We start from the raw sequence: 25,057 nt of genomic DNA, 5'->3' as shown, positions 1-25,057 counted from the left end.
TTATTGACGGACGTTTAGATTGTCTCCAGTTTGTTGTCATTATTGTATGCTTGCTCATTTGTATGATGGGATATGTAGTAATAGAAGCCTTTTACAGATTGCAAATTTTTACAGACTGATAGATCGCCATCTAAAACTACAAACTACTGACCACTGCTAAAGTTCTGTTTCCCTTACATAATTGATTATCTGAGTAGCTGTAGGACTTTTGTATAATTTCTCACTGGTTTTTGCCCAACAGGGCTGCTTGCTTTTGTTTGTTAAGATACTGCAGATGTTTATCATTGTAATTGCCTTTTAAAAAGGTGGATTTTTTTTCATCATTGTAAGGAAAACACATTCACTTACAGAAAACTTGGAAGACACAAAAAACTAACGATTACGCATAAGATCTGTGTGTAAATGAAAGGGATAAAGTCTGGCTCTTCCCCCTCCCTTTTCTACTCACAGGTTGTTCTTGTTTTCTAGTTTTTTCTGTTATAACAAATTTCTGTCTTTATAGAGCAGAATTTATATCTATCTGTATATACTTATATAGTTTTGGGAGTTTTTAAAGACCAAATAAGGTCATGTTAGATAATTGTTCTGCAACTTTTTTTTTTATTATTAACAAAATATCGTAAAATCTTTCCAAGTTAGTAAAGTATCTAGTAATAGCTAACGTTTATTGAGTACTTACTGGGCACTTACCATGTAACCAAGACCTTATGCGAAGCCCTGCACATGCATAAACTTTTAATAAGGCTATTAAATAATTTTTAAAACTAAATATATTTACCCATCTAGTAATCTTTTGAGATTAAAGACTCTATACTCTCCTTTTGCAAATGAGGAAAATGAAGTTCAGAGATTTCTGTCCAGGGCCACTTAGTTTGTGGGTGGTGGAACCGGGGTTTGAAACCCGGTGGTCTGGCTTTGGATCCTGTGCTCTTAACCATTATACCATACTGTTACTCATACTGCAGCAACAGTTGGTTCAAGGGTGTATATAAGAAGTTTAAAATATAGCATGTGGTTCCCTGCTTCCGAAGCTACTAAGAGGGTGGCTTTCTAATGGCAGATTCTGGCTTGGAGCTTCACCAAGATTGTATCCCTCAACCCAAAAGGATATACATGAAATATTTGACCATAATTTGTGTCTTCACACTACTTTGTGCGGTCTTTGCCCAGTTGGAGATCTGGATTAATGAGTGGTGGCCTTTAATAATTGGTAGGAGTATTGCTTCCTGAGCCTTTCATCCACTAAAGCAGCAGCATGTGTTGGTTAAGAGAATGGGCTCTGGAGTCTAGGGAGGGGGTGGGTAGCCTTTCTGTGCCTTAATTTCCTTATCTGTAAAAAGGAAATGATACAGGATTGTTGTGAGAATTGACATCATATGTAAAACATTTAGAACAGCCTCTGGCACATGTTTGTTAAATCAGTTCCTTAACTACTAGCTATGTTGTGCTTAGTTCTTCACCTATTATGTCATTAAATACCCACAACCACCCTCCAAACAGAGAGTGCTACCCCGTTTTCCAGGTGAGGAAACCAGCTGGAGAGACTTGGTCAGGATGTGATCCTAGTCTGTCTGGCTCAGGCCTGTGAGGCTTTCCCTGTTGGCACTGTACTCCCGAACTCTCAGGCCTCCTCGTAGCCACAGACTCAACAGAAGGGATGGTTAAGGGAATGCCACATTTGGAGTTTCAGCCATCCAAATATCTATTCAAACTTAAGTTATGAAGAATTTGTTTCTGTGGAAAATTTCTATACTTTTAAACTGTGCCACTCAGACGAGTTACTTTAGATTTTAAATTTATAAAAGATAGATTTTCTAAGTTGAATTTGGTGTGTTTCTACACTGATATGCAAACCTCAGTGGTTTTGTGTAAGGTAGTAGAAGTATTTAGAATGGAATTTAAATCTGTAGTCGTCTTTGGAGCAAAAATATAGATAGTAGTATTAGTTTTTAAAGTAATAACATTTGCTTTTTGAGAGTAATAACATCTATTTAAAATATGCTGATAACTGAATTTTTAATTTTTATGAGTGAATTTGTAAGATAGGACGAATACATAAAGACATAGTTTTAACAGTTTTCTTAACATGACAATTTGGTGACTCTAACTTTGTGAGATATTAGCGAAGACTTTAATTAGCTGTTTGTGACAAATCCTGTGCAATATTTAGAAGCCTAGATGGTATAGTGAGTGTTACTACATTCCTGTAATGAAAAGCTATTATTTTCTGACACTTGATTGAAGTTTTAGAATTCCGATTAGGTAGGCAATTGCACCTTCTCAAGCTTGAATTTCAAGTGAACTTGAAAAGAACACTTAAAATATTGTACTGTGTGAAGGAAATCTTGTAATCAAGATACTAATGTTTCTGCTGAGCTCTTTTTCAGTTGGTAGTTGTGTTAGAGATTTGGGGGATGAAGAGAGTAATACTTTTCTCTGAAGGACTCACATCTTTTGCATCTTTTCCATTGCTGTTTTCCTTTGCTTCCCAGAATGAACATGTTAATTTATCATCAGTTATTGAGTATTGTTCTGTCTGTTAAGATCAGTGGAGGGAATACAGGAATGTAAAAATTGTAGTACGTGAGAGTCTAGCTAGGAACGATGACACAAATTAGTAAGTATACAGAGGACCTAGAGAAGAGAGTTTCGTGAGCTGTGCGGAGGGGATGATGGTGGTTGTTCTGGGCTTTGAAGAAGCATTAGTTTGGGGTTAGGTGAGAGATGAAAGCCCAGGTGGAGCACACAGGTTGGAAGTGAGTGGGCCGAATGTGGGATGCAGTTCATTTTATAAACATTTATTGAGCACCTGCTTTGTTTCAGGCACTGTTTGATACAAAGATCCCAACCCTATAGGAAAGTTCATAACTTCCTGTAGACGTTCATAAACTACTCGTGGGAGGCAACTGCCTATAATAATATGGACAGATGAATTGCCCTACTGGATGATATTGTCGTAAAGGTGATTGTTGCACTTGTCGTATATGATGTCACTTTAGTTACGTTTCAGCTAGATACATGTAAATTATAGGAGGGACGCAAAATGTATACATATTTTTTTTTACTTGCATTAGTCATCTATTGCTGCATAACAAATGACTCCAGAACTTAACAGCTTAAAACGACAGACATTTATTTCCCAATTTCTGTCCATCACTAATTTGGGTGCCTCTGGCTCGGGATCCCTCGCTAGGCTGCTGTGAAGATGTTGACCAAGGCGGCAGTCATCAAGGTTTGACTGGGGGAGGATCTACTTCTAACCTCACTTCTGTGAGTCTAGGCAGGCTTCAGGTCTTCACTGGCTATTGGCTGGAGACATTGAGACATCAGCTCCTTGCCACATTGGCCTCTGCTCACAATATGACAGAAAGAGGGATCCAAGAGGCAGTGGGTGGTAAATGATCCTATACAGAAGCCACAGCCTTTTTATAACCCAAATATGGAAGAGAAATCTTGTCACCTCTTGGTGTATTCTCTTTGTTAGAAGCTAGCCACTGAATCCAGCCCACATTCAAGGAGCAAGGGCACCCAAAGGTGTGCACACCAGGAAGCAGGGGTAACTGGGAGTCATCTTAGAGGTTGCCTACTCCCAAATTTTACAAGTGATTATTGTATATTGAGACCCCCCAGAGTCTTTTGTATAAAAGGAAGAGCAATAACCAGCCAAGGAACTTTTCTGATGGAAACAAAACAACAACAAAAAACAATGGGTGTAATTAACCTGAACTACAAATGTTTTTGCTAAACATCTACAAACTTTTGGTTTTGATGTTGTCTTAATATTTACTCTAGAATACAGAATGGTAAGATGAGTGATTCCACCCTCGTTAAACTTTCTATAGAACTGAATTCATTTCTGAGAATTGTTTTTAAACCTTTTGAAAGCAAAGTATTTCTAAATGAGGATAAAAGCTGTTGTTTATGGCATAGCAGAAAAGTTTACGCATATGCCTCAATTTAGGTAGTAGATATGTTCCTTTAAGGACTGTATGCTCTGAGTAGAATGATTTCAGGTGAACTATGGGAATTGTTCTCTAATAAATTTGATGGAAATCTTTTTTATTCTATTCTACTTTTAACTCTTGTCTTTCTATATATAGAGGTTTGAGTGAACAGTGTGGAAAGGTTACCTGGTGACAGAGTGAAAAGAGCAGTTTTGAAGACAGATTTGTGTGTGTCCAGGCTTCACAACCAACCAGAAATGTGGCCTCAGGCAATCCTGTTGGCCTCTCTGAGCCCAAGTTTTCTGTCTGTAATATAGATAAATATATATAAAAGAAAATGCTTTGACATGAAGAATGATAAACTTATGAAACTTACTAAAGTCTTCATTTTTCATAAAGGGTACAGTTAATTTCAGATGTCTTACTATTTCCCAATTTTCTGTTAGGATTCTAACCTAGAAAATGCCACTAGACAATTCTTAAGTTCTGCATAATCATTTTACCCAGGAAAGACTAGAGTACCCTTGCTTATTTATACCCGAAATATGGCATTGGTACTTTGGCAACATATTAAGGAAGCCAAAGTAGTTCTTCAGAAAAGAGTAAGGTAACATTTTTACAGAAATTACTACAGTTTCGCTGAAATTAGTAAGATTTTTTGTTATGTAGACTGACTTACTGGAATGTACATTGAGAAATACTTGGAATCAAGAAAGTTTTTTAGATGTCTATATATATGTTACCCACGAGGAGGGAATAAAACTCTCTGATGTAGAGGATAGGAGAAAGAATTTTTATGGATTACTTTATGGATGTTTTCTTTCTTTAATTTATTTCAAGGTTATTCCTCAACAATTTTAGATGAATGAAAGGACTTTTACAGGATGGTTAAATTCTTTAATCTTCAAGATTTGCTCATAAAATTCATTCATGAATTTCATCTGTCTTGGAAACCAGACAGCTTCCCTAACCAGTGGTATATGGAGAGAAATGGGGGTTGCGGTTTACTTGAATGTGAAATGATTTACTGTAGACCTTTTCCTTTTCTCCTTCTATAGTGAATCTATAATAACAATGCTAGTATAACCAAGTTTGTTCTTATGTGACTTGTCATGGGTGCTCATGGTTCACTGTGTAATGATTTGCTATGACTTGATTTATCTATTATGTGGAACTTTTCATTGTGTGTTTCAGCACTTGGCTTTAATGGGGTCCTTCTTGGCTGCTTTTGAAGCTTTCAAAGTTGAAATACTTGTGATGGTGTTAGGTTTATGCAGAGCAGAGATATTCCTGTTAGCTTTTTTCTTTATCTTTTGAAGTTAATACTGATTTATTATAATATCTTTATAAAAAATAGTTGGTAACCTTACTGAAATTTAGCTGTGGTTGAGCTAGAAATAACTTGCTTAACTTAGTCTCTTGGTTTGGGGATGTATATTGATTAATAGTCTGGTTGGGCAAATTCTTTTATTACAAGCATTCTGGCGTATAATTTGGTGCATCATTGAACAGAAGAGGATACTTAGAAACTTTTAGATTGTGTGAAGTCAGATACTGTTGGTTAAGTTCTTTTTTTGGTAGAGCTTCAAAGTGGAGTTTCGGTTTTTATTGTGAACATTTAACTAGACCTGAATATTTCACAGTTGGTTGTTTCTTATTGTTTTTGTTATTTTAATTAACAAATTCACTGTCTAAACCTGTAGACAGTGGACAGAGCTACATTCACAGAAGAAGAATAACTGACTTAAATTACAATTTTAAAGAATGGATGTATAGCAGACATTTTGGTGTTTGATCTTTCTGTTATGTATGAAGACAAAAGGTACTTAAGGCAGTATTGTGTCTTATTAAAAACAAAACAAAACAAAAACAAGAAGGGCTTGGGAAAGTGCCTATTTTCTTCTGATATGATGCCTCCCCTCTATGTAATGATTACAAAGAATTAACCCACTGAAAATTTGTGTTTTTATGAGGATATCTGCCTCCACATTTTCTCAGGATTTGTGTTCAACTTTTATCATTAAGAGCAACCGTGCCTTTTGTTATATAGATTATGGAATCTTCTGTCATTTATCTCAAGCAGTCCAGATCTGTGTCCAGATGATGATGATGGTGATGGTGATGATGACAACTCATAGTAATTATGTGTGTCCCATATGCCGAGTCGTGTGCTAAGTACTTCTTTATGTGCTTGAGCTCACTTAATCCTCAGGGAAAATCATGAAGTAAGCCATTATTATGTCATTTTACCAGTGAGGAAAGTAGGGCTTGGAGAGGTTAAGTAACTTAACCAAAGCAGAGCTGGGCTGGTATAGACGGGTTTATTGTCCCTTAGATCCTGTTTTGTTTATGGCTGCTAGCTCTGAAAGCAAAAAGTGAAATCATTGTCTTTCTTGGTGTAGACCTTTATCCTGCTTATCCTGTTCCTGAAGGCACCCATTTAAGGACAGAGGGAAGTGCAAAATAGTTCAAGGTGCTCTTACTAAGGCACATGAGTAGAAAAATAGCAAAAATTGGTGCCGGATTGGGTAACCACCTGTATGTGTGTGACATTGTAACATGTAATACAGCACATAACATAATTTGCATTAGTATGTATTATAGGCTGCTATTATGACCTAGAAATCATCCTTGATTTCTCTTCTGTGTATTTTTCATCCCATCTTCCAAGTCCTGAAGATTCTATCTCCAAAACACATCGCTAATTTATCTACCTGTGTCTATTTCTGTTCAAGCTGTAATGTAAAAGTGTCTTCTTGCCTGAACTCATGCAGTAGCCTCATATCTTCCAGCCTCCATTATTGCCCACCTGCAATATATTCAGGGGGTAGAGGAGCTGAGGTGATCTTTTTCAAAGCCTAGAGAAGATCCTGTTGATTTACTGCCTAAATGCCTTCCATGGCTTTGCATTGCTACTTTGAGAAAATCTACCTTCCTACCATCTGTCCTTGTGTACTTCAGAGATACTGGCCTTCTTTATGGTTTTCATTCTTACCAAGTTCGTTTCTTTTACCTGGGCTGGAACATCTTGTGGCTGACTGTGTATCACTTAGGTCTCAGTTTAAATGTCAACATTTCGATGCAGCCTTCCTTGATGAATCTAGATACCCCCACTCCAGGACTCTCACGTTACTGTGCTTAGCTTTCTTTATAGTTCTTATCACTCTGTGTTAGGTTAATTTATTGTCTCATTATCTATTTCTACCCCCCCCCCCCCCCTCCAGAATGTAAACTTGAGAGCAGGGCTTCCCCTGTGCCTAGAAGAGGGTGCCTGGCACACAGTAGCACAATTAAAAATATATTGAATGAATGAAAATTTTCCTCTCATTTCAGTATTACATTATGAATATTTCCATAATCTTAAATATTCAGAATGGGCTGCGAACTCTTTGTTTCATAGTCCAGATCCGGCCTTTTATTTGGCTTATTAAAAAATGTTTTTGGAGTGTAACTTACATCCAGTTAAGTGCACAGATCTTTAGTGTACAACTTGAAGGATTGTACTAATGTGTATACTTGTGCAGCCATCTCGGATCACTGTGGAAAAGGCTCTTTCACATCCTCCTTCCAGCCACTGCCCCTTCCACAGGGTACTTGCATAATTTTCTAATTAGCTTCTAACATTAGGAGATTACACAAAATTTCATTTGAATTTTTTTATGGTGTAGAAGTATTTATTTCTTCCATTTTTCTTTATAAAAAAGTGGAAATGATGGTAGGCTGAAACTGTTATATGAAAGGTTCTTATACTTAGTCCACCTCATTCATACATATTTCTGGCCTCTCATGTATTTGTTAACCACCCTAACTCCACATGGTTGTGTTTAAAGGTGTTCTGTTGTATAAATGTGTCATTTATTTAACCAGTCTCCTGTGGAACATACAAGCTATTACTGATTTCAAGAACAACTTGTAGATGAATCCTTGTACAAATCTTTTTTCTTTTACTTTCAGGTTTTTATTTTAATTCCAGTTAGTTAACGTAGAGTGTAATATTGGTTTCAGGTGTAGAATCCAGTGATTATCACTTAAATACAATGCTCAGTGCTCATCAGAAGTGCCCTTCTTAATGTCCATTACCCATCTAGCCCATCCCCCCACCCACCTCCCTCCATCACCCTCGTTTTGTTCTCTGTAGTTAAGAGTCTTTTTTCCTATTATGCCTCTCTCTCTTTTTTCTCCCCTCATGTTAATCTGTTTTGTTTCTTAAATTCCACATAAAAAATATGGAATGTTTCACAAATTTGTGTGTCATCCTTGCACAGGGGACATGCTAATCTTTTCTGTATTGTTCCAATTTTTGTATATGTGCTGTTGAAATGAGCATAAATCATTATTTTATCAGGGTGAAACTTTACAAGTAATTTTTCTAGGTCAAAATGTGTTTTCATTTTTAAGATTTGGTACATATTGCCAAATCGCTGGTAGTTGTATAAATTGATGTGATCTTTGTGGCAAGCAGTGTATGGGAGTATGCTTTTTTCTACATCTGTGCCACCACTGGGAATTGCAATTAATTTTTTTTTTTTTTTTTTGCTAATATAGTTAGTAAAAACAAAAAATGAGAATGCTATTTAAGAAGTTTTTCTTTCTCTTATCTGTATAAATGCTTTGTACTTTATCTTAGAGAATATAATATAGAAATATCTATTAGTACAACAATGCTGTACCTAGATTTATATTCTGAGTCAAATCATGTACTGTGTACTTTGTATATGAAAAAATATGAATACTTTACTAGAACTCTTTATTCCTGATTCTTTTTTTTTAATTAAAAACAATTTTTTTTATGTTTATTTAGTTTTGAGAGAGAGGCAGACAGTGTGTGAATTGGGGAAGGGCAGAGAGAGAGAGGGACACACAGAATCCGAAGCAAGCTCCAGGCTCTGAGCTGTCAGCACAGAGCCCGACGCAGGGCTCGAACTCAATGAACCGTGAAATCATAACCTGAGCCAAAGTTGGATGCTTAACCAACTGAGCCACCCAGGCATCCCTCTTTACTCCTGATTCTTAAACACACATACACACACGTGCATACATGGCCACAGATTATCATTCTGCTCTACCATGGGAGTGCCGGAGTAAATAATGCAAAATGCTTCTTTTTACACATTGATTTTATATTTGCTTTTATTTTTGGTTAAATGCTGTTATTTTGCTTTTTAAGGAGATGCCTACATAGAAGAGTGACAGCAGCTGGACTGAATGTTTCACTGCTGAACTGGTTCCTCAGGTATCCTGGCTCTGGTGATTGCTATGGGAGAGTGGATGACTGTTACAGATCCAGATCTGTCTTCAGGTACCTGAGTCTAAAATAAGTATAAACTAAATCAGTAATTGTAAAGGTGGATTTTTAAATGAAACTGTAAAATGATTTACCACAGATATTGAAGATGTGACTAGAGAGAGACATAAATAATTGTAAAATATCTAAACTTTTATTTTGAGAAAAATTATCTGGGAAAGCTAAGAATTGTGCCATACTTAAGTGGGGTTAAATGCCTTTGACGGATGATGAGTTTGATTGTTACTATTTTTGAGAGAAACGTTTATGCATTTGAAATGAGTTTATTGGCTACTTCAGTACACTTTGATTTATTCCTTTAATATATAAACTTTGACATAGGTGGTTTTTTTCTGTTATTTTTATAAATCTGAAATAGTATAAACTAAGAATCTGTTGTATCTTAACATGCCTCCTAAGGGCACTTGATAGTTGTATCTTTTTGAAAAAAAAGTACAGTTGACTCTTGAATAACATGGATTTGAGCTTTGTGGGTCCACTTATACAAGAATTTTTTTTGATAAATGTACCATGCTGCATATTTATTTTCTCTTATGATTTTTTAAATAACACTTTTTTTTTCTCTAGTTTCCTTTTTTGGAAGAATACAGTATATAATACATGTAACATACAAAATATGTGTTAACTGCTTATGTTATTCGTAAGGCTTCTGGTCAACAGTAGGCTATTAGTAGTTAAATTTTGGTGAATCAGAAGTTATATACAGATTTTTCAGCTGTGTTGGAAGTCAGTGCAGTGTTCAAGGGTCAATTTTGTGTAGTTTTCTTACAAAAACCAGCTTTGTCTGAATTTGAAAATTTTAAAAAATATTTATATAATTCAACATCTTTGGTAACGGAGATAGTTTTCTTTGCATGTGTTTTATAAATTGTTTAAGTAAATACCTTTTATTCTTTCAGAAAGCAAAAATATCTGTCAATATACCTCAGAAACAAAGATGTCTCCATCAAGTTTATACTCACAGCAAGTGCTATGTTCTTCAATACCTTTATCAAAAAATGTGCACAGTTTTTTCAGTGCCTTCTGCACAGAGGAGAATATTGAACAAAGTGTTTCATATCTTGATCAGGTAAAAAAAAATGTTTTGTGAGAAGAATAGCATAAATCATGTTATATAATAGAACATATCGAAGTTATGAGAAAAACACTTGTTAAGCGCATGTATGTTGTTGTGTATCGGCCTGGGACTTAAACACACTAGAAATGCAGAGAACCACCGTGATCATCTAGTCTGGATACATGGTAAATGTTTTTGTCAGGAGCAGGTTGGCCTGCACATCACCCTAGGGGCTCTTCCACTTGGAGTCTCTCCCTTATTTTACTGATGCAGAAACCTGAGTGCCTTGCTCCAGGATACAGGCAATTGCAGAGCAGAGGCTAAAAGAGCCCAGTTCTCTCTGTTCTTTGTCCTTTGGGATATTTACAGTTTTCTTAACTCAGGGTAGTTTTTATGATTTCTCAGAAAATATTTCTGTCTTTTGTTTCTATACTTAGTTGTCTGATAACCAACTTTGAGGAAAACATTTTCTCCTACCAGGAATTGACTACTTTCGGTTTTCCTTCATTATATGAAGAATCCAAAGGTAAAGACACAAAGAGAGAATTAAATATAGTTGCTGTTTTAAATTGTATGAATGAGCTACTTGTACTTCAGCGGAAGAACCTTCTAGCTCAGGAAAATGTAGAAACACAGAATCTGAAACTGGGAAGTGATATGGACCATCTGCAGAACTGCTATGCAAAACTTAAGGTAGAAATTGCATGTCGACCTGTATTTCAATAAGGCAGATGTCTCATAAGCTAAGCCAAATGATAACAATGTTTTCTGTTTAATATTTTTAGGTCTCTGTACATCCTATGGTGCCTACAGGCTAGAGATTATTTTGACAGGGGAGCTGTGGTGGGCTGGAGGGGGTAGTTGGTATACCCTCCAGGTTATAAAAAGGCTGTGGGTTGTGGATAGTACTTTAATTTTAATCAGAGAGGCCTATGGAAGGTCTTATGAATTAGAGTGACTCAGAGTTGTAAGCCTAAGAAGGCAGTAATTCTGCATTAAAACTTTTTATATCTGGATAACCTTGGCTGAGTGTTTTTTAAGTAGATAGTGAATAATCGTGCAATGATATTGATAACCGGGGGCTGTTTAGCCTTTCCCCTAAGGAGTGGTCGCTTATTAGGACAGCCCAGAGTATAGAGTGTTTTCCAGGAAGTCTTCTAATTCAGGGTTTGACCTGGGCCAAAATCAGGTATTTCTCTGTGGACAGAAGTGTGTTCAGTGGCAAAAGTTGCTGATCTCTCCTAGTATATGATTCATTCAATTTGTTGAGGAGAATTTATTGAGTATTTTGTGTGCTAGGCTCAATGGGTTTACAGAGGAGTGAACCCCAGTCCCTGCTCTCAAGGAGATTGTAGTCCAGTGGAAGGCGATACATTGAACTAAGATTGTTTGCGTCATTAATTGTTCTTGGAGGTAAAAGGAGGCTTCACAGAGACTTAACACTGATCTCAGGTTTGAGGAATAAGTAGAGATTTGCTAATGTTTGGAAAAGACATTCTAGGCAGAGGGTGCAACCTGTTTAAAGCATAGAGGTATGAGAGAGGATTTTACTTTTAGGAAACAGATAGTAGCCCTGTAGGACCTGAACGATATGATTATGATGAAGACGGATAGGTGAGGCTGGGACCCAGGCGTCAGATGATGTGAGCGCATTGTGCAGAAACCTGGAGGCACCAAGGAACGTAAGAGAAGGCATCGTGGGCATCATGTAGAGATACCAGTCTGGCAGTAGGGTGGAGAAATTATGGGAGAGGTGTAGATTTGTGTTTGGGGTGGAAGTAGGGAGCCTAGAAGGCATGGTGGAAAGGACAGCTGTTAGCAGGCCTTAGCAGCTGCTAAGGCCAGAAAGGTTTTGCCAGTGGAGATGGTAAAAGAGAGATATTAAGCAAACTTAGGAGGTAAAATGGGTAGAATTCTATGAAAAATTGAATTGGGGGAGTAAAGAGAGTCATGAATTAAGATACCAGCCAGGTCTCTGTCAGCTTTACAGAGGATGATGGTATGATATAGCAGGGGGGTATACAGATTTGCAGGGATGATAGTGAGTTCAGGTAAAGCATTGATAATTACTCAGAGTGAATCTGATTTGACATATGTGGGACATGTCAACTGGCCCAGTGCCTTTAAGTTCAGCCATTCCAAATGGTCTGGCATGATAGGAAGCTTTCAGCACTCCAGAGAAGAAGGTGCCAAAAATTCTGACAGCCTTAGTTATCCAAGTTGTATTCCTAAATTTTATAAATTCCTAAATCATCTTGAGATCCATTGTTAAAGAGATTGTGCAAGTTGTCATTTATGGTCACTTATGCCATAAGTTGAGTGGGTTTCCTATTTTATAAAGATAAGAGGCTTTTAAAAATATTCCAATGGTCTCATGCAGAACTTGGCACATTTCCTCACGGAATGTGTGGAATGAATTCAAAGTGAGCATCTTATCCCATACTGATTCCAGCAATGCTGCCGTTCCTCTCTGGAGGAAATCTTCAGAGGTTCCCACTTGCAAGGGAGAACTAGTATTGTGCTGAGCCTCACTTTTTTTGACCTGAAGGGTTGCTGCTTGCTTGGTCACCCATCTTCTTTAGACTTAGCTCCAAATCACTTTGGTTCTTTCTCAAAGAGTGTGCTGTAGCAATGTTACAAAGTACTAAAAGGAAATTTTAAAAGTGTCCAGTGGCAGCATCACTTGAATAAGTGAAGAGCCTTTCAAGGGATCCGCTTTGAAACTCTTTTGTCAGATACATACAACATTTTGGAATTTAAATAAATTTATAACTTTATAGTATTGTTTGAGAATAATTGTTTTAACTAAACATTTTGTGTGCCATTGAACTGCAGTTTTAGCTAGCGAACCCTAGTATGTGTACATTGTTTAGACTGTTCTTCTAAGAATTCATTTGCTCTGAGTCCTGTGTTAATTTTAATCAGGATTGCATGTGGATGTTTTAGGAGCAACTGGAAACCTCCAGGAGAGAAATGATTGGGCTTCAGGAAAGAGACAGACAGTTACAGTGCAAGAACCGGAATTTGCATCAGCTACTGAAAAATGAAAAAGATGAAGTGAGTTGTCAGTTATTGAAGACAAAGTTTGAGTGAATTTTTTTTTTCTTTTTTGATTTGAGGTGACCGTAACGGCTACTTTAAAACAAGTATCATTAATTCATCCTTTGTCAAATTGGTATGGTGGACCTCTTTCTACAGCACTGCAGCATATTTAACTGAGGTCAGGAACTCTCTGTGTCCTCCCTGCTCCAAGAGGATTCATTTGGTTTAGTGTAGTGGTCCATAGCTTGTGACAGCCAGTGTCCTGTAATGTCTGCCTGGACTCAAATGCATTGATAGTTTTTCTGAGGGGCAGGGGTGCTTTAAATGCAGGTCTTTTATTCTCTGCTATATCTCTGTTTAATATCTGCCATCCCTCTTCTTTATCTTAAATCCATTATTCATGCAGTCAAGCAGTTACTTGACTAAATGGACACAAGAGTTATTGGTTTTTAAAAAAAGGAATTCACATTTAAAAATCTTATTTCTGGTTGCTAATGATACCATAATTATAATCTCACTTCTGCTATAGTGGTTACTTAGTATTTAGATCTATAGAGTTCATGCATTTGAAATTATTTTTTAATTTATATATGAAGAAACCATTATGTTCTTCTTGCTCTGCAGTTTTTGATCCCTGACCACTTGATAACTGTAAAAATACAATATTTTCAGTGTTGTGTATGTTTTTTTAAACTATAATTAAGGACTCCTAAGGGAGCATATTTCTTTAATGACCTTATAGTGATTTAGACAGATTTTATCATATTTGACTGGTAATATATTCCGTTAGTGGATAATGAAATATCTTAGTTAACTGCAAGATTGCTTATACATTTTCTTGAGTTATTTCCCAGAAAATGTTGACTTGATGTGCTGATTACACTTAAGTGGTTTGAATGTAGTTAGTCTTTAGTAAGGATTGAGTTAAACGTGATCATCTTCACCGGAGATTAAAAATGTTATTATAGAATAGAACATGCTTTCTATCAAGGGTTGCCTGAGAAACCATAGTAGATCTAAACATTGAACAGTAAGGCATGGCATATTGTGGGTACTCAGCAAATATTTGAACTGGATTCTGTCTGCTATTTGGGCTTACTCTAATTTGAGAACTGTTTGTGATCAGATAAATGAACCTGTTTAAAAACAAAACAAAAAAATAAACCTGTTTACATGCTGTGATGTGCTATGGCTAATTTGTCACAGATTTATAGGGAATAAAGTGGTTCAAGTAAGTAATGTAAGGAAGTCACTACAAATGATCAATTGATTCTTGTTTCAGATGAAGCTCTGATCACTTTCATACTTCTGTAAGAGTTTCTGGCTTCTAAATGATCAGACTCTAAATGTAGAGTAAAAAGGGTAGAAAAAGATAATTTCGAAAGTTAGGAGTTCTGGAAGTTTCAGAATTAAACAATAAAAACTTTGTGGTTCACTTAATGATACTTTTCAAAGTGATTTCCAGTGGTTATTGAGAAGAAAGAATAATCCTAGAGTAAACTATTTTATGAGGAGGTGAATGCTAGGACTTCTATTCTCTTTTGAATTTATAAATTTTAACTGGGGGATTGTCAATCATAAAGGGACTCATTTGATGGAAAATGCTTTTTTCAGGTACAAAAATTACAAAATATCATTGCAAGTAGAGCTACTCAATATAATCATGATATGAAGAGAAAAGAACGTGAATATAATAAATTAAAGGAGCGTCTGCATCAACTTGTTATGAACAAGAAGGATAAAAAAATAGGTAAGAAACAACTGGCTGAGATAGAGCAAAGTAAATGCATAAGCTAATATCCTAAGAAAGAAATGTGAATAGACGGAGCACAACAACCCATGAAGTGTTATTTTTATGCTTTATGCATAAAATGTCTCTAGACGGTATATATCCACATAAACTAGAAATTGAGACAACTCGTTAGTGAAAAGTAAATAATTTTGCTTTGCTTCCTTAGTTGCATATAAGAATTACATATTTTTTTTAATACGGCAGTTGTGGTTCCATAGAGAAAAAACTAAGCCAGAGGATATTCTAATCTTCTATAGCAAAGAACTGATAATATGAAAAGGCAAGATGAGTTTCTGAGTACCAAAATGTATATGATTTTAGAAATAACTTTGCAAGATTATTCTTCACATCAAATCATCTATGTCATTTCCTTTAAATGTAGCTGTGCATTTTTGAAGCAGCTGGTCTAAAGAAGGGACTGTGGACATTATGCTTTTGTTTGTGCCTACGTTTTTTTTTTTTTTTTCTTTCTAGTGTTACTCTTGTGAAAATTAATTTACAGCTTACGTCATCCAAGCATAATTTCAGGTACATGACATAGATTACAAAGTAGAACCATGCACACAAAAGTCGAGCTACACGCAAGGTTTTACTGGCCTGGTGAGATGCAGAACAGGAAATGTGTGCATTTAGTTATTGAAGAGTGGTTCCCACGTGGGCTGCAGGTTGTCCTCTAACCTGCATGCTACAGTAATACCCTAAACCGTGGTTTCGGAAACGGAGCTCAGTTGGACTTGCTGACACGACAGCTGATGAGCAGATGTCCCAAGCTGTCACATGGTGGGCCGTGTCCGCTGTCAGCAGGCAGCTCACTATTGACTCAGTTATTCAGCTATCTTATTTTAAACATTACTGAAAAATGGAAGTGTGGTAAGCTATTAAGACAAGGTGGGAAACCTTTAGGTAATCAAACTTAAACTTCATTGGTTAACCTCATGTTCACCCGTGAATTAAATAAAGAGCAAGATGAAATGCCGGAAGTATGAAGTGTACTAATTAGAGAAGTTTATTGAAGATTTAACTCTGGTAACAGAGCTCTTATTTGGTGGGAATCTGGCTGTCTTCTAGTCCAAACCTAACTGGAAGTGGTATTTTCATAATGATTTTATTAAGCCTAAAACTACAGTAACTTATTGTCATCCTCTTTCCTTCTTATGCCAACTGCTTCCGTCTCCCCCTAGGATAGAAGAGAAATTAATACTGTCAGGGGCTTTGGCTCCTTTGATGATGATGACAACGCGGGGCTTGGCAGACTTATTCTATAAAGATTCTAATAGTAAATGTGTTCAGGTTTGTGGAGTCTGTGGCCTTTTGTCACAGCTATTCATCCCTGCACTTGTGGTGTAAAAGTATATAAACAAATGGTGTGGCTGTGTTGTAATAAAACTTTATTTCAAAAATCAGGCATCTGGCCTGCAGGCCATAGTTTGCCAACCCCGAAGATAAAATTAATAATGATAATATAATATTTATCAAGTACTTTAAGTGTTTTAACAATATCTTTTACTCTTCACAACAACTCTTTGGTAGATATTTTCATTATTCCCACTGTATTGATGAAGAAACAGGCTTAGCAGGTAAATAACTTGTCAAGATCTCAGTGTTTATCAGTAATGGAGAACTGGAACTTGAAATCCTGGACTTTCTGAGCCCAAATCCTAATCTGCACCAGGTTGACTTAGGTCTCCAGTGTGTATATAGTGTGTTAGGGTTTTATACACTTAAACATATGTATGTTAAGAATTGGTTTTGTTTTGCATGTTCATGTTTGTAGCTATGGAAGTTTTAAATTATGTGGGGAGAGCTGATGGAAAAAGAGGCTCCTGGAGGACGGGTAAAACTGAGGCCAGGTAAGTTCCAATTTAAATTGATACATTTCATCAGACTTTTCTTTCTATAACTGCATTTTCATGCTGACAGTTTCTTTCTCAGGAATGAAGATGAAATGTATAAAATTCTCTTGAATGATTATGAATATCGTCAGAAACAAATCCTAATGGAAAATGCTGAACTTAAGAAGGTTCTTCAGCAAATGAAAAAGGAAATGATTTCTCTTCTTTCTCCCCAAAAGCAGAAACCTAGAGAAAGAGCAGATGATAGTACAGGAACTGTAAGTGGCTCTTTCCTCTCTAATACAGTTTTGGATTGCTGAGTCGAACAATTAAAACATTAGATAGGTATTCCCAGTGGGGGACATTACTGATGTTTTGGACAGGACACTCACTGCTGTACTACCCCCAATCACTGTGACAACCCAAAAAATTGTCCGGTGTGTTTCTAGACATGCCCTGGGAAATGAAGGAGATGATTTTCCAAGGACTTGATCTGTGCCCAAAACACTGTGTTAAGCTCTTTATGAGCATTGTCTCGTTTCATTCTTATAATTTGATGCTTTTCATATTATAATTATCCCCCATTTTATAGCTGAGGAAACTGAGGCACCTTAGTCTAATTAACCTAGTATCACACAGGACAAAATCAGGATTTAAAGCCAAGTCTGCCTTACCCCAGAGTTCATGTTTTTAAGTACTGTGCTGAATATCCTCTAAATAGTTTAGTTGAGGTGTTATGTATTTAAGCATGCTTTGCTTTCCAGAGAGTGAAACATTTATTAACTTTGGGAACCAGCTAATCATTCAGTCCATAAATTTGCTGTCTGGTCCCTGGAAAGAAAAAGCTAAAAGGACTTTGACTTTTTCCTTTGTCTTAGTTGGGGCTGTTATAACAAACTACCATGGACTGGGTGGTTAAAAACAATAGAAATTTATTTTTTACAGTTCTGGAGCCGGGAAGTTCAAAATCTAGGTGCCCATAGGGCCAGTGTCTGTGAGAGATGTCTTCCAGGTTGCAGATTGCTGACTCCTTGTACCCTCACATGCCCAGAAACAGGAGGATTGCTCACCAGAATCCCTTTGTAGGGGCACTCCTCCCATTCGCGAGGGCTCTACTTTTCATGGCCTAATCACCTCCGCATACCCACACATTGGGTGTTAGGATTTCAACACAGATTTGAGAGAACACATTCAGTCCATTGCATTCTTCAGAAGCTCTTCTGGGGAGAAGGGGCATGTAGAAAAGTAACTGTTAAACTTGTTAAGAGCTATAATAGGGTGGTGCAGTGTGCAGAACAAAGCAAGTGAGGCAGTCAAGGAAGGCATCAGAGAGCAAGTGAATTTGAGTTGGTTCTTAAAAATAAGCAGGTGTATGTTTTAGGAGTAGAAAGCATGTGATGCAAGGGGAATGATACGTGCAGAGGTCTGAAAGAACAAGTCACATCGTGGTGAAAACTTCTTTTAACTTAATTGCTTTCCATGTTTAAATTCCGGATTCAACCAAGTGACTAAAATCTGAAAATAGCAATGTTGATGGAAAATGCTAATTGTCAGCAAGTCCATCAGAACTTGTTTTTAAACCTACATTTGGGGACTCTTTACTTTGTGGTGTCACAGATCAGTCCTGCTGATAAGCCTACCCTCTTCTACCTCTTTTTTTCTTTCTTTTTTAAAAAAATCATTATCTGAGGCACCTGGGTGGCTCAGTCATTAAACATCTGACTTCAGCTCAGGTCATGATCTCACAGTTCATAAGTTCGAGCCTTGATTCTCTCTCTCTCCTTTCTGCCCCTCCTGGGATGCTCTTTCCCTCTCTCTGCCCCTCGCTCACTTGCACACATGCGTTTTCTCTCTCTCTCTCTCTCTCTCTCTCTCTCTCACTCTCAGAAAAAAAAAAAATCATTACCTAGATGTTCTTTTTAAACTCTCCAGTTTGGGACCTTCTTGACCTTTATATTGAGTTAGCCTTTTCTCTCAAAGTCTATCACTTTTTGGTTCATTGTGAAAATCCACAAATGCCTTCCCAGAGCTAGCATAGTTTCTGTTACTCCTGTAGTTTCTTCAGGTTTTGGCCCAACCTTTACAAACAGTACCAGCTTTCAGTCGGCAAGAGTAAGTAGTAAATCAAGGAGACCTTCCTCAGATATTTAAATTTCCCTCTCCTCACCACTACTCATCCAGTGGGTTAGTATCCTGTGTAATTCTTAATAATGCAAATGTTTAAGTTTGGAGAAGTACCCTTAATTAAGTATATTTCTTGGTTTTAAAAGGTCTGTTTTTCTAGATCTTTTTTCTCTTATAATTTAAATCAGTCCTTTTAAGGACTTTGGAGCATTTTAGTAAGGGAGTAAGGTATAACCTTAGAATGCCTAGGTAGCCTTCAGGTTTCACTTATTAGTTATTTTCTTACTTAATTGTAGCCAAAATATATACCCAAGATTCAAGGTAACTTTTTATTTTCATTTTGTGGTTTCAGCATTTAATTTAGTCTGGGGAGTGTTAAGCGATTATTATTATTAATGTTTTAAGTAATGGATTTATAGTATTCTGGTATGCTTTAACACATAGAAGGTATAGCTTCTTGGAAGAATTACTGGCAAGTAGCTCCAGAGGATTGATTGGCAAGAAGCAGAGTCATAGTGAGCTCCACGCTGGGCCCTCCCCCAACCTGCTTCCCCTGGGAGACCTTGACTTTGGCAGCCATTGCTGACCTCACACTATTGATACAGCTCTCCACACTGAGTCACTCGCTCATTCCTGCTGCATCTGCATGCAGGAACAGCCTAACCAGCATTTCTTCTCATCTTCTATGTTTTTTCTTTTTTCCCCCAGCAAGATATTTACTGTTCAGTTTAGTAAAGTAGATCTCTGTCCACTTTCTTGGATGTTAATAATAAAATAGGACCATGCAGATTGTTATGCAGACATATATATATCTGCATATATATATAATATATGTATGTATACCTGCACATTATATACATATTATTGTCTAATAATATGTATTATTGTTTATGTAGCTATAGATTATTTCGATATATTTTAATACTGTTTTCCTATGTTCTTTATCCTGCTTTGATTCTGTGTGATCATATGTCCGTGGTTGCTGTATTTTCCTATGATTAATGTGCTGGTAGAGTAAAAAGGAAAATAATCTCTGGTTTTATTTTTTAAAAATTATATGAAAAAAATAGGATTCACAGTTACTTTGTAGATAACTTTACTGGTTTATTTATTTAAACAGCCTAGGACTGGAGATAAGTTGATCTAACTTCAGATCTCCATTCTGCCTCTTGGCTGTGTGATATCGGGCAGTGTGTCTACTTCTGAAAGCCTCATTTTTCCCACATTATAACATGATTTGAGGGTTAATTAATAAATGAGAGCATCTAACACAGCACTGGACAAGTAATGAATAACTTCTTCACACAGCTCCTTGACTCTCATCACTAGATTCAAATTCACATTTGAAGAGACTTGAATTGGACAATTTTTATCTTAAATAGTAGGTCACATATGCTTAAGATATGGGGCAGAAATGATTTTGATAAGGATCTCTGATAATTACTACTGCCTGAGTATCTAGAGCCATTTTAAGATACTGGTCTTTCCCTTTCACCTCTCTCGCTTGTAGGTTATCTCTGATGCTGAGGAAGATGCTGGGGAACTGAGTAGGGAGAGTATGTGGGACCTTTCCTGTGAAACTGTGAGAGAGCAGCTTACCAACAGCATCAGAAAACAGTGGAGAATTTTGAAAAGTCATGTAGAAAAGCTTGATAACCAAGGTAACTTACTGCCTCAGTGCATGCAAAGTGAGTTGACACTCAGCTGTTAATTTCAGTCACTTAGAAAGCCACGTTATGGGCTCAGCTGTGAAGTACTCGAACTCAGTTTGTTAGTTTGATAATCAAGCTTCTATCTACTTCTAGAGGTGAGGTTTGAACCCCACTGAGAAAATACTTTGCCTTCAGAGTGAATCTTTCTCTGAGTGCAGTATACAGTTGAATGAAGTGAACTGAGTGTCTTACTAAATCTTGGAAATTAAGAATTATTAATCATGATGTGGTATAAATATAAACCTGTTGCTTATTATTTCTAGATACTTGCATACTTCTAGGTTCCTAATAATTTATTTTTAAATTATTTTCAAGATAATAGAGGTTTAAAGTATCAATTAGGAAGTATATGAAGTAGAATATTCAGGTTTCTGTTCCCTGTAGCTAACACTCAACAGTTTGGTGCATATCTTTCTTGATTTTTCTGTAGGCATTTACAAAATTTATTTAAAAATATATAAAAAACAGGACACCTGGGTGGTTCAGTCATTTGAGCGTCCAACTCTTGATTTCGACTTAGGTCATGATTCCAGGATTGTGGGATCAAGCCCTTGTGTTGGGCTTCTCTTGTGCTCTCCCTCTTTAAATAAATAAATAAATAAATAAATAAATAAATAAATAAATAAGCAAACAAACACATGAAAAAAAATATATATGTATATGAAAAACAAAAACCAAATACTATGTATTCTTTCTACACTTTTTTTCACTTAAGAGTGTATGTATTATTTTAGACACCATTTCCTGTCACCATAGATAGTATAAATTTACATTGATGAATGTATTCTTAACATTTTATATTTTTTGAAGGTTGCATGCTTTTAAACCAAGAAAATTAAGGTTTCTGCTCAGTAAATGAAGTCTGTTGAAAGAAAATTTATTCTAAATGTCAGAAGTCACAAACTCACTGCCAGTTGTCTTTAGTAGTAGAGACTAATCAACAAAATTCTGTACCAAAATTAATTTACATGAGATTTTGTTGATTTCAGTCCCAGTCTATTAGTAAATAGCAAGTATATTTGGACTTTTTATTTGTTAAATTTAATACTGGAGAGCAAGATTTGTAGTGCTGCATTGATCTTTGAAGAAGTGTTGAAAGTAGTTTATGAATTTGTTAATTATTTTTCTCCTCTGTGAATATAGGTTGTCCGTTTTTAATTAGGACATAATCTTGAATAAATACAGATTACAAATTAAATGTTCATAGCAGAACTAGTAAAGATATCATTTGAGTCCAAAAATAGTATGAATTTGTAGTTGTCCTGAATCCCTTATAGTTGCTTTGCTTTTTAAATTTTTTCATGGTGGTAAAATACCATAAATTAAATTTTATTATTATAGCTTATGAAATTTTTAGAGGGCAAAGGGAATAGGTACCTTTTAGAAAACCTGTTGAGATTCTAGAAAAATTCTGAGAGCTTTTTTTTAAATTTTTTTAACATTTACTTTTGAGAGAGAGAGAGAGAGCACCAGCTGGGGGAGGGGCAGAGAGAGAGGGAGACACAGAATCCTAAGCATCCTCCAGGCTCTGACCTGTCAGCACAGAGCCCAATGTGGGGCTCGAACGCACCAACTGTGAGATCATGACCTGAGTTAAAGTCGGACTGTTAACTGACTGAGCAACCCAGGCGCCCCATAAACTGAGTGGAGGCTGTAAAACCTATGTCAAATTACTGGTTTTATGTTAGTTTCAAAGGTACACTTAGAAGGTTTCAATGATGAAGACGTAATCTCACGACAAGACCACGAACAAGAAACTGAAAAACTCGAGCTGGAAATTCAACAGTGTAAAGAAATGATTAAAACTCAGCAGCAGCTTTTACAGGTAAATGGGAGTTACCTTTTAAAGCTGTTTTCCCCTGTAAAGGGCCAGGATTTTACTGAATCTTACTAGATTTTTATTCCTTTATTTCAGAAGATATGTAGTATTTGACATTTTTCTGCTTTAAACTAAGTTCTGGGCTTACTAACAGGGACATTACATACCATTCCTGAGGCGGGGCTTTGCCAAGTGGAAAATGAGAGTCCTCCATTAACTTGCTGATTCTTCATCATTTCTGTCCTTCCCCAAAAGTTTGACCTGCCGTCCCTTGCTTTAACTTGGGGTGCCGCGGGGATCTTCTGGAACTTACTATGTTTTAAAATTTAATAGCAGCAGCTTGCTACTGCATGTGATGACGACACCACTTCACTGCTTCGAGACTGCTACTTGTTGGAAGAAAAGGAGCGCCTCAAGGAAGAGTGGTCCCTATTTAGAGAGCAAAAAAAGAATTTTGAAAAGGAAAGACGAAGCTTTACAGAAGCGGCTATCCGCCTAGGATTGGAGGTATCTTAAACAATTAGCTTTCCTTGTAGAGCTTTTGCAAGTTCTGGGGAGGCCCGGCAGAATGTATCGAAGTTCTGCCTTTCATTGTTTTTTTGCCATCCAGTTGTTCCCTAAAGTATTTCACCAGCGATCTTATAAATAACAAACTGGAAAGGATTGTAACCATGTGAACTATTATAGAAGGGTGTCGTTTTGCCTTTACCAGATTTGGGAGTTGAAACTTTTCTTTTTAGAAAACTCTAAGCATCCATTATCCCCTTCTGGTTGGCTTTCTACTGGTCAGTGTTTAGCTTCACACAGGAGATCTCTCTGGGACATTTGTTATCTTCCCACTGTCCGTGGGCATCAAAAAGCAGTACAAAAGTTCTCCCTCTCCCCCTCACCCAGGGATGTGTGCATACACCTTCTACAGCTTGCTTTTTGACTTAACGATATATTAACCTACGTATTTCCCTTTCAAAAGTTACACAAGTAATGTGTGAACATGGTTTAAAAAATAACTCCTACAAAAAACCACAAACTGAACTAATGTCCTCCATTCTTACCACCAGTTTCATTCCTCAGAAGTCACCACTGTTTGAACTTCGTAGTTCTTCTGAGAAGTACTGTTTTAACCTTAGTGTATTTCAGCCTTTGTTTTCTTGATAACAATCTATTGATTCCCGGCTATGAAAGATAAGGAATGTAGTGTCCTTACCGCAACTCCCATCTATGCTGTTCCTCATCTCTATATATGACTTCTTCATACATACTTCATACTTTTTTAAAACCACTTTTAAAAAATGGTTTCTTTTGGTTGACTTTTTTAAATAATATGTTCGATGCTTCCATTTCACGTGTGCTTGACTTGAGGCAGTACCATATCCCCGCAATGAAAGATGAAGACATTCTTGTACTTACCCTTGTTCCCCTTCTCTTGCCCTTCTACTTCCCAAGTTTTGTCTATGGTTATTATTTCTCATCGTTGGGTGTTACCACATTTGTCCTCTGCCCTACAGTGTAATCCAGGTGTATGTACTTTAAGGTTGAGACTTAAAAATGGAAAAACATTGATGACATCATGATTCTGTAAATACTATTCATTCTGTAACCTACTAATATGTTTGATCACATAGAAAATACTCTATGTTAGTAAGACTTTGCCACCTTGGAGAGAATCTTTCGTGTACCACTGTGTAGTGAATCTTTTGACTTTCTTTATAGCTTAGGATTTCCTGAATCACATTCAGTTTGTAGCTCACACTATCTACTTTCTTGGGTTCCTTTTTCAATTTGCTGTATTAGCTTCTTGAGTAATTTTTTTGTAAGTATTGTATGAGTAAAAAATATTCTGAATTCTGGGATATCCAAAAAGGCACTCATAGGTGGTTGGTTTGGCTGCATATAGAATTCAGTTTCCCATTATTCCATTTCTTCTGCTGTTTGGTTTGGCTAATAAGCAGCCCGATTATCATATAACTTACAGGCAATACTTTGTAGATATCCTGTGCTTTATTTTTTTCCTTCTTTTCTCCTTTTTATATTCTTAAAGTTCCAAAATTTTATGAGGATATATCTAGGTAATTTCGCCTGAAGACACTGTATTTCTTCAATTTGGAATATTTTCTTTGATTCTGTATTTTTTCCCTTGCATTCTCAAACATTTCTATTAGACAAATGGTTGGCCTTCTGACTACATCCATAGGTTGACTTTATGTCCTGAATTTAAGGGTATTCTCTTACCTTTATCTTGTACATCACCAACCTGATATTCAGCACCATCAGTTTTAACTTTTCATTTCATCCAAGGAGTTTTTATTTTAGAATTTATCTTTCAAGTCTTTGGTGTCCTCATTTTTTTTCTTTTTGTAGAGCATTATATTATTTTACAGGTGTTCATAAATCTGGTCATTTGTGTTAGAATATTTTTTCGAAAGGCTCTTG

General features: G+C 36.5%; 1 protein-coding gene and 1 non-coding gene across 14 annotated transcripts in view; one reads left to right on the top strand and one right to left on the bottom strand.

Moving 5' to 3' along the window:
* The window catches only part of LOC122227738 (SSX family member 2 interacting protein), a 42,741-nt gene that overhangs the window by 11,673 nt on the left and 6,011 nt on the right, over nt 1–25,057 (top strand). For 6 of the 13 annotated variants that reach the window (XM_042952427.1, XM_042952423.1, XM_042952419.1 and 3 more), the window contains 10 exons: nt 9,112–9,243; nt 10,149–10,318; nt 10,787–10,999; nt 13,253–13,363; nt 14,963–15,098; nt 16,915–16,990; nt 17,061–17,250; nt 20,607–20,757; nt 22,497–22,633; nt 22,961–23,134. In XM_042952427.1, the coding sequence (XP_042808361.1) occupies nt 9,201–9,243; nt 10,149–10,318; nt 10,787–10,999; nt 13,253–13,363; nt 14,963–15,098; nt 16,915–16,990; nt 17,061–17,250; nt 20,607–20,757; nt 22,497–22,633; nt 22,961–23,134 (1,401 nt within the window). In that variant the 5' untranslated portion in view covers nt 9,112–9,200. Of the gene's footprint in view, nt 1–6,346; nt 6,418–9,111; nt 9,244–10,148; nt 10,319–10,743; nt 11,000–13,252; nt 13,364–14,962; nt 15,099–16,914; nt 16,991–17,060; nt 17,251–20,606; nt 20,758–22,496; nt 22,634–22,960; nt 23,135–25,057 lie in introns of those variants that run through there. The other 7 variants (XM_042952420.1, XM_042952425.1, XM_042952424.1 and 4 more) reach the window with 4 other exon arrangements.
* Nucleotides 8,165–8,271, bottom strand: LOC122228925. The gene has a single exon (XR_006206811.1). It is a non-coding gene; the product is annotated as a U6 spliceosomal RNA (small nuclear RNA).

This window comes from Panthera leo, chromosome C1, assembly GCF_018350215.1.
Source record: "Panthera leo isolate Ple1 chromosome C1, P.leo_Ple1_pat1.1, whole genome shotgun sequence".
NCBI lineage: Eukaryota > Metazoa > Chordata > Mammalia > Carnivora > Felidae > Panthera > Panthera leo.
This window is presented reverse-complemented; position numbering and strand designations above follow the sequence as displayed.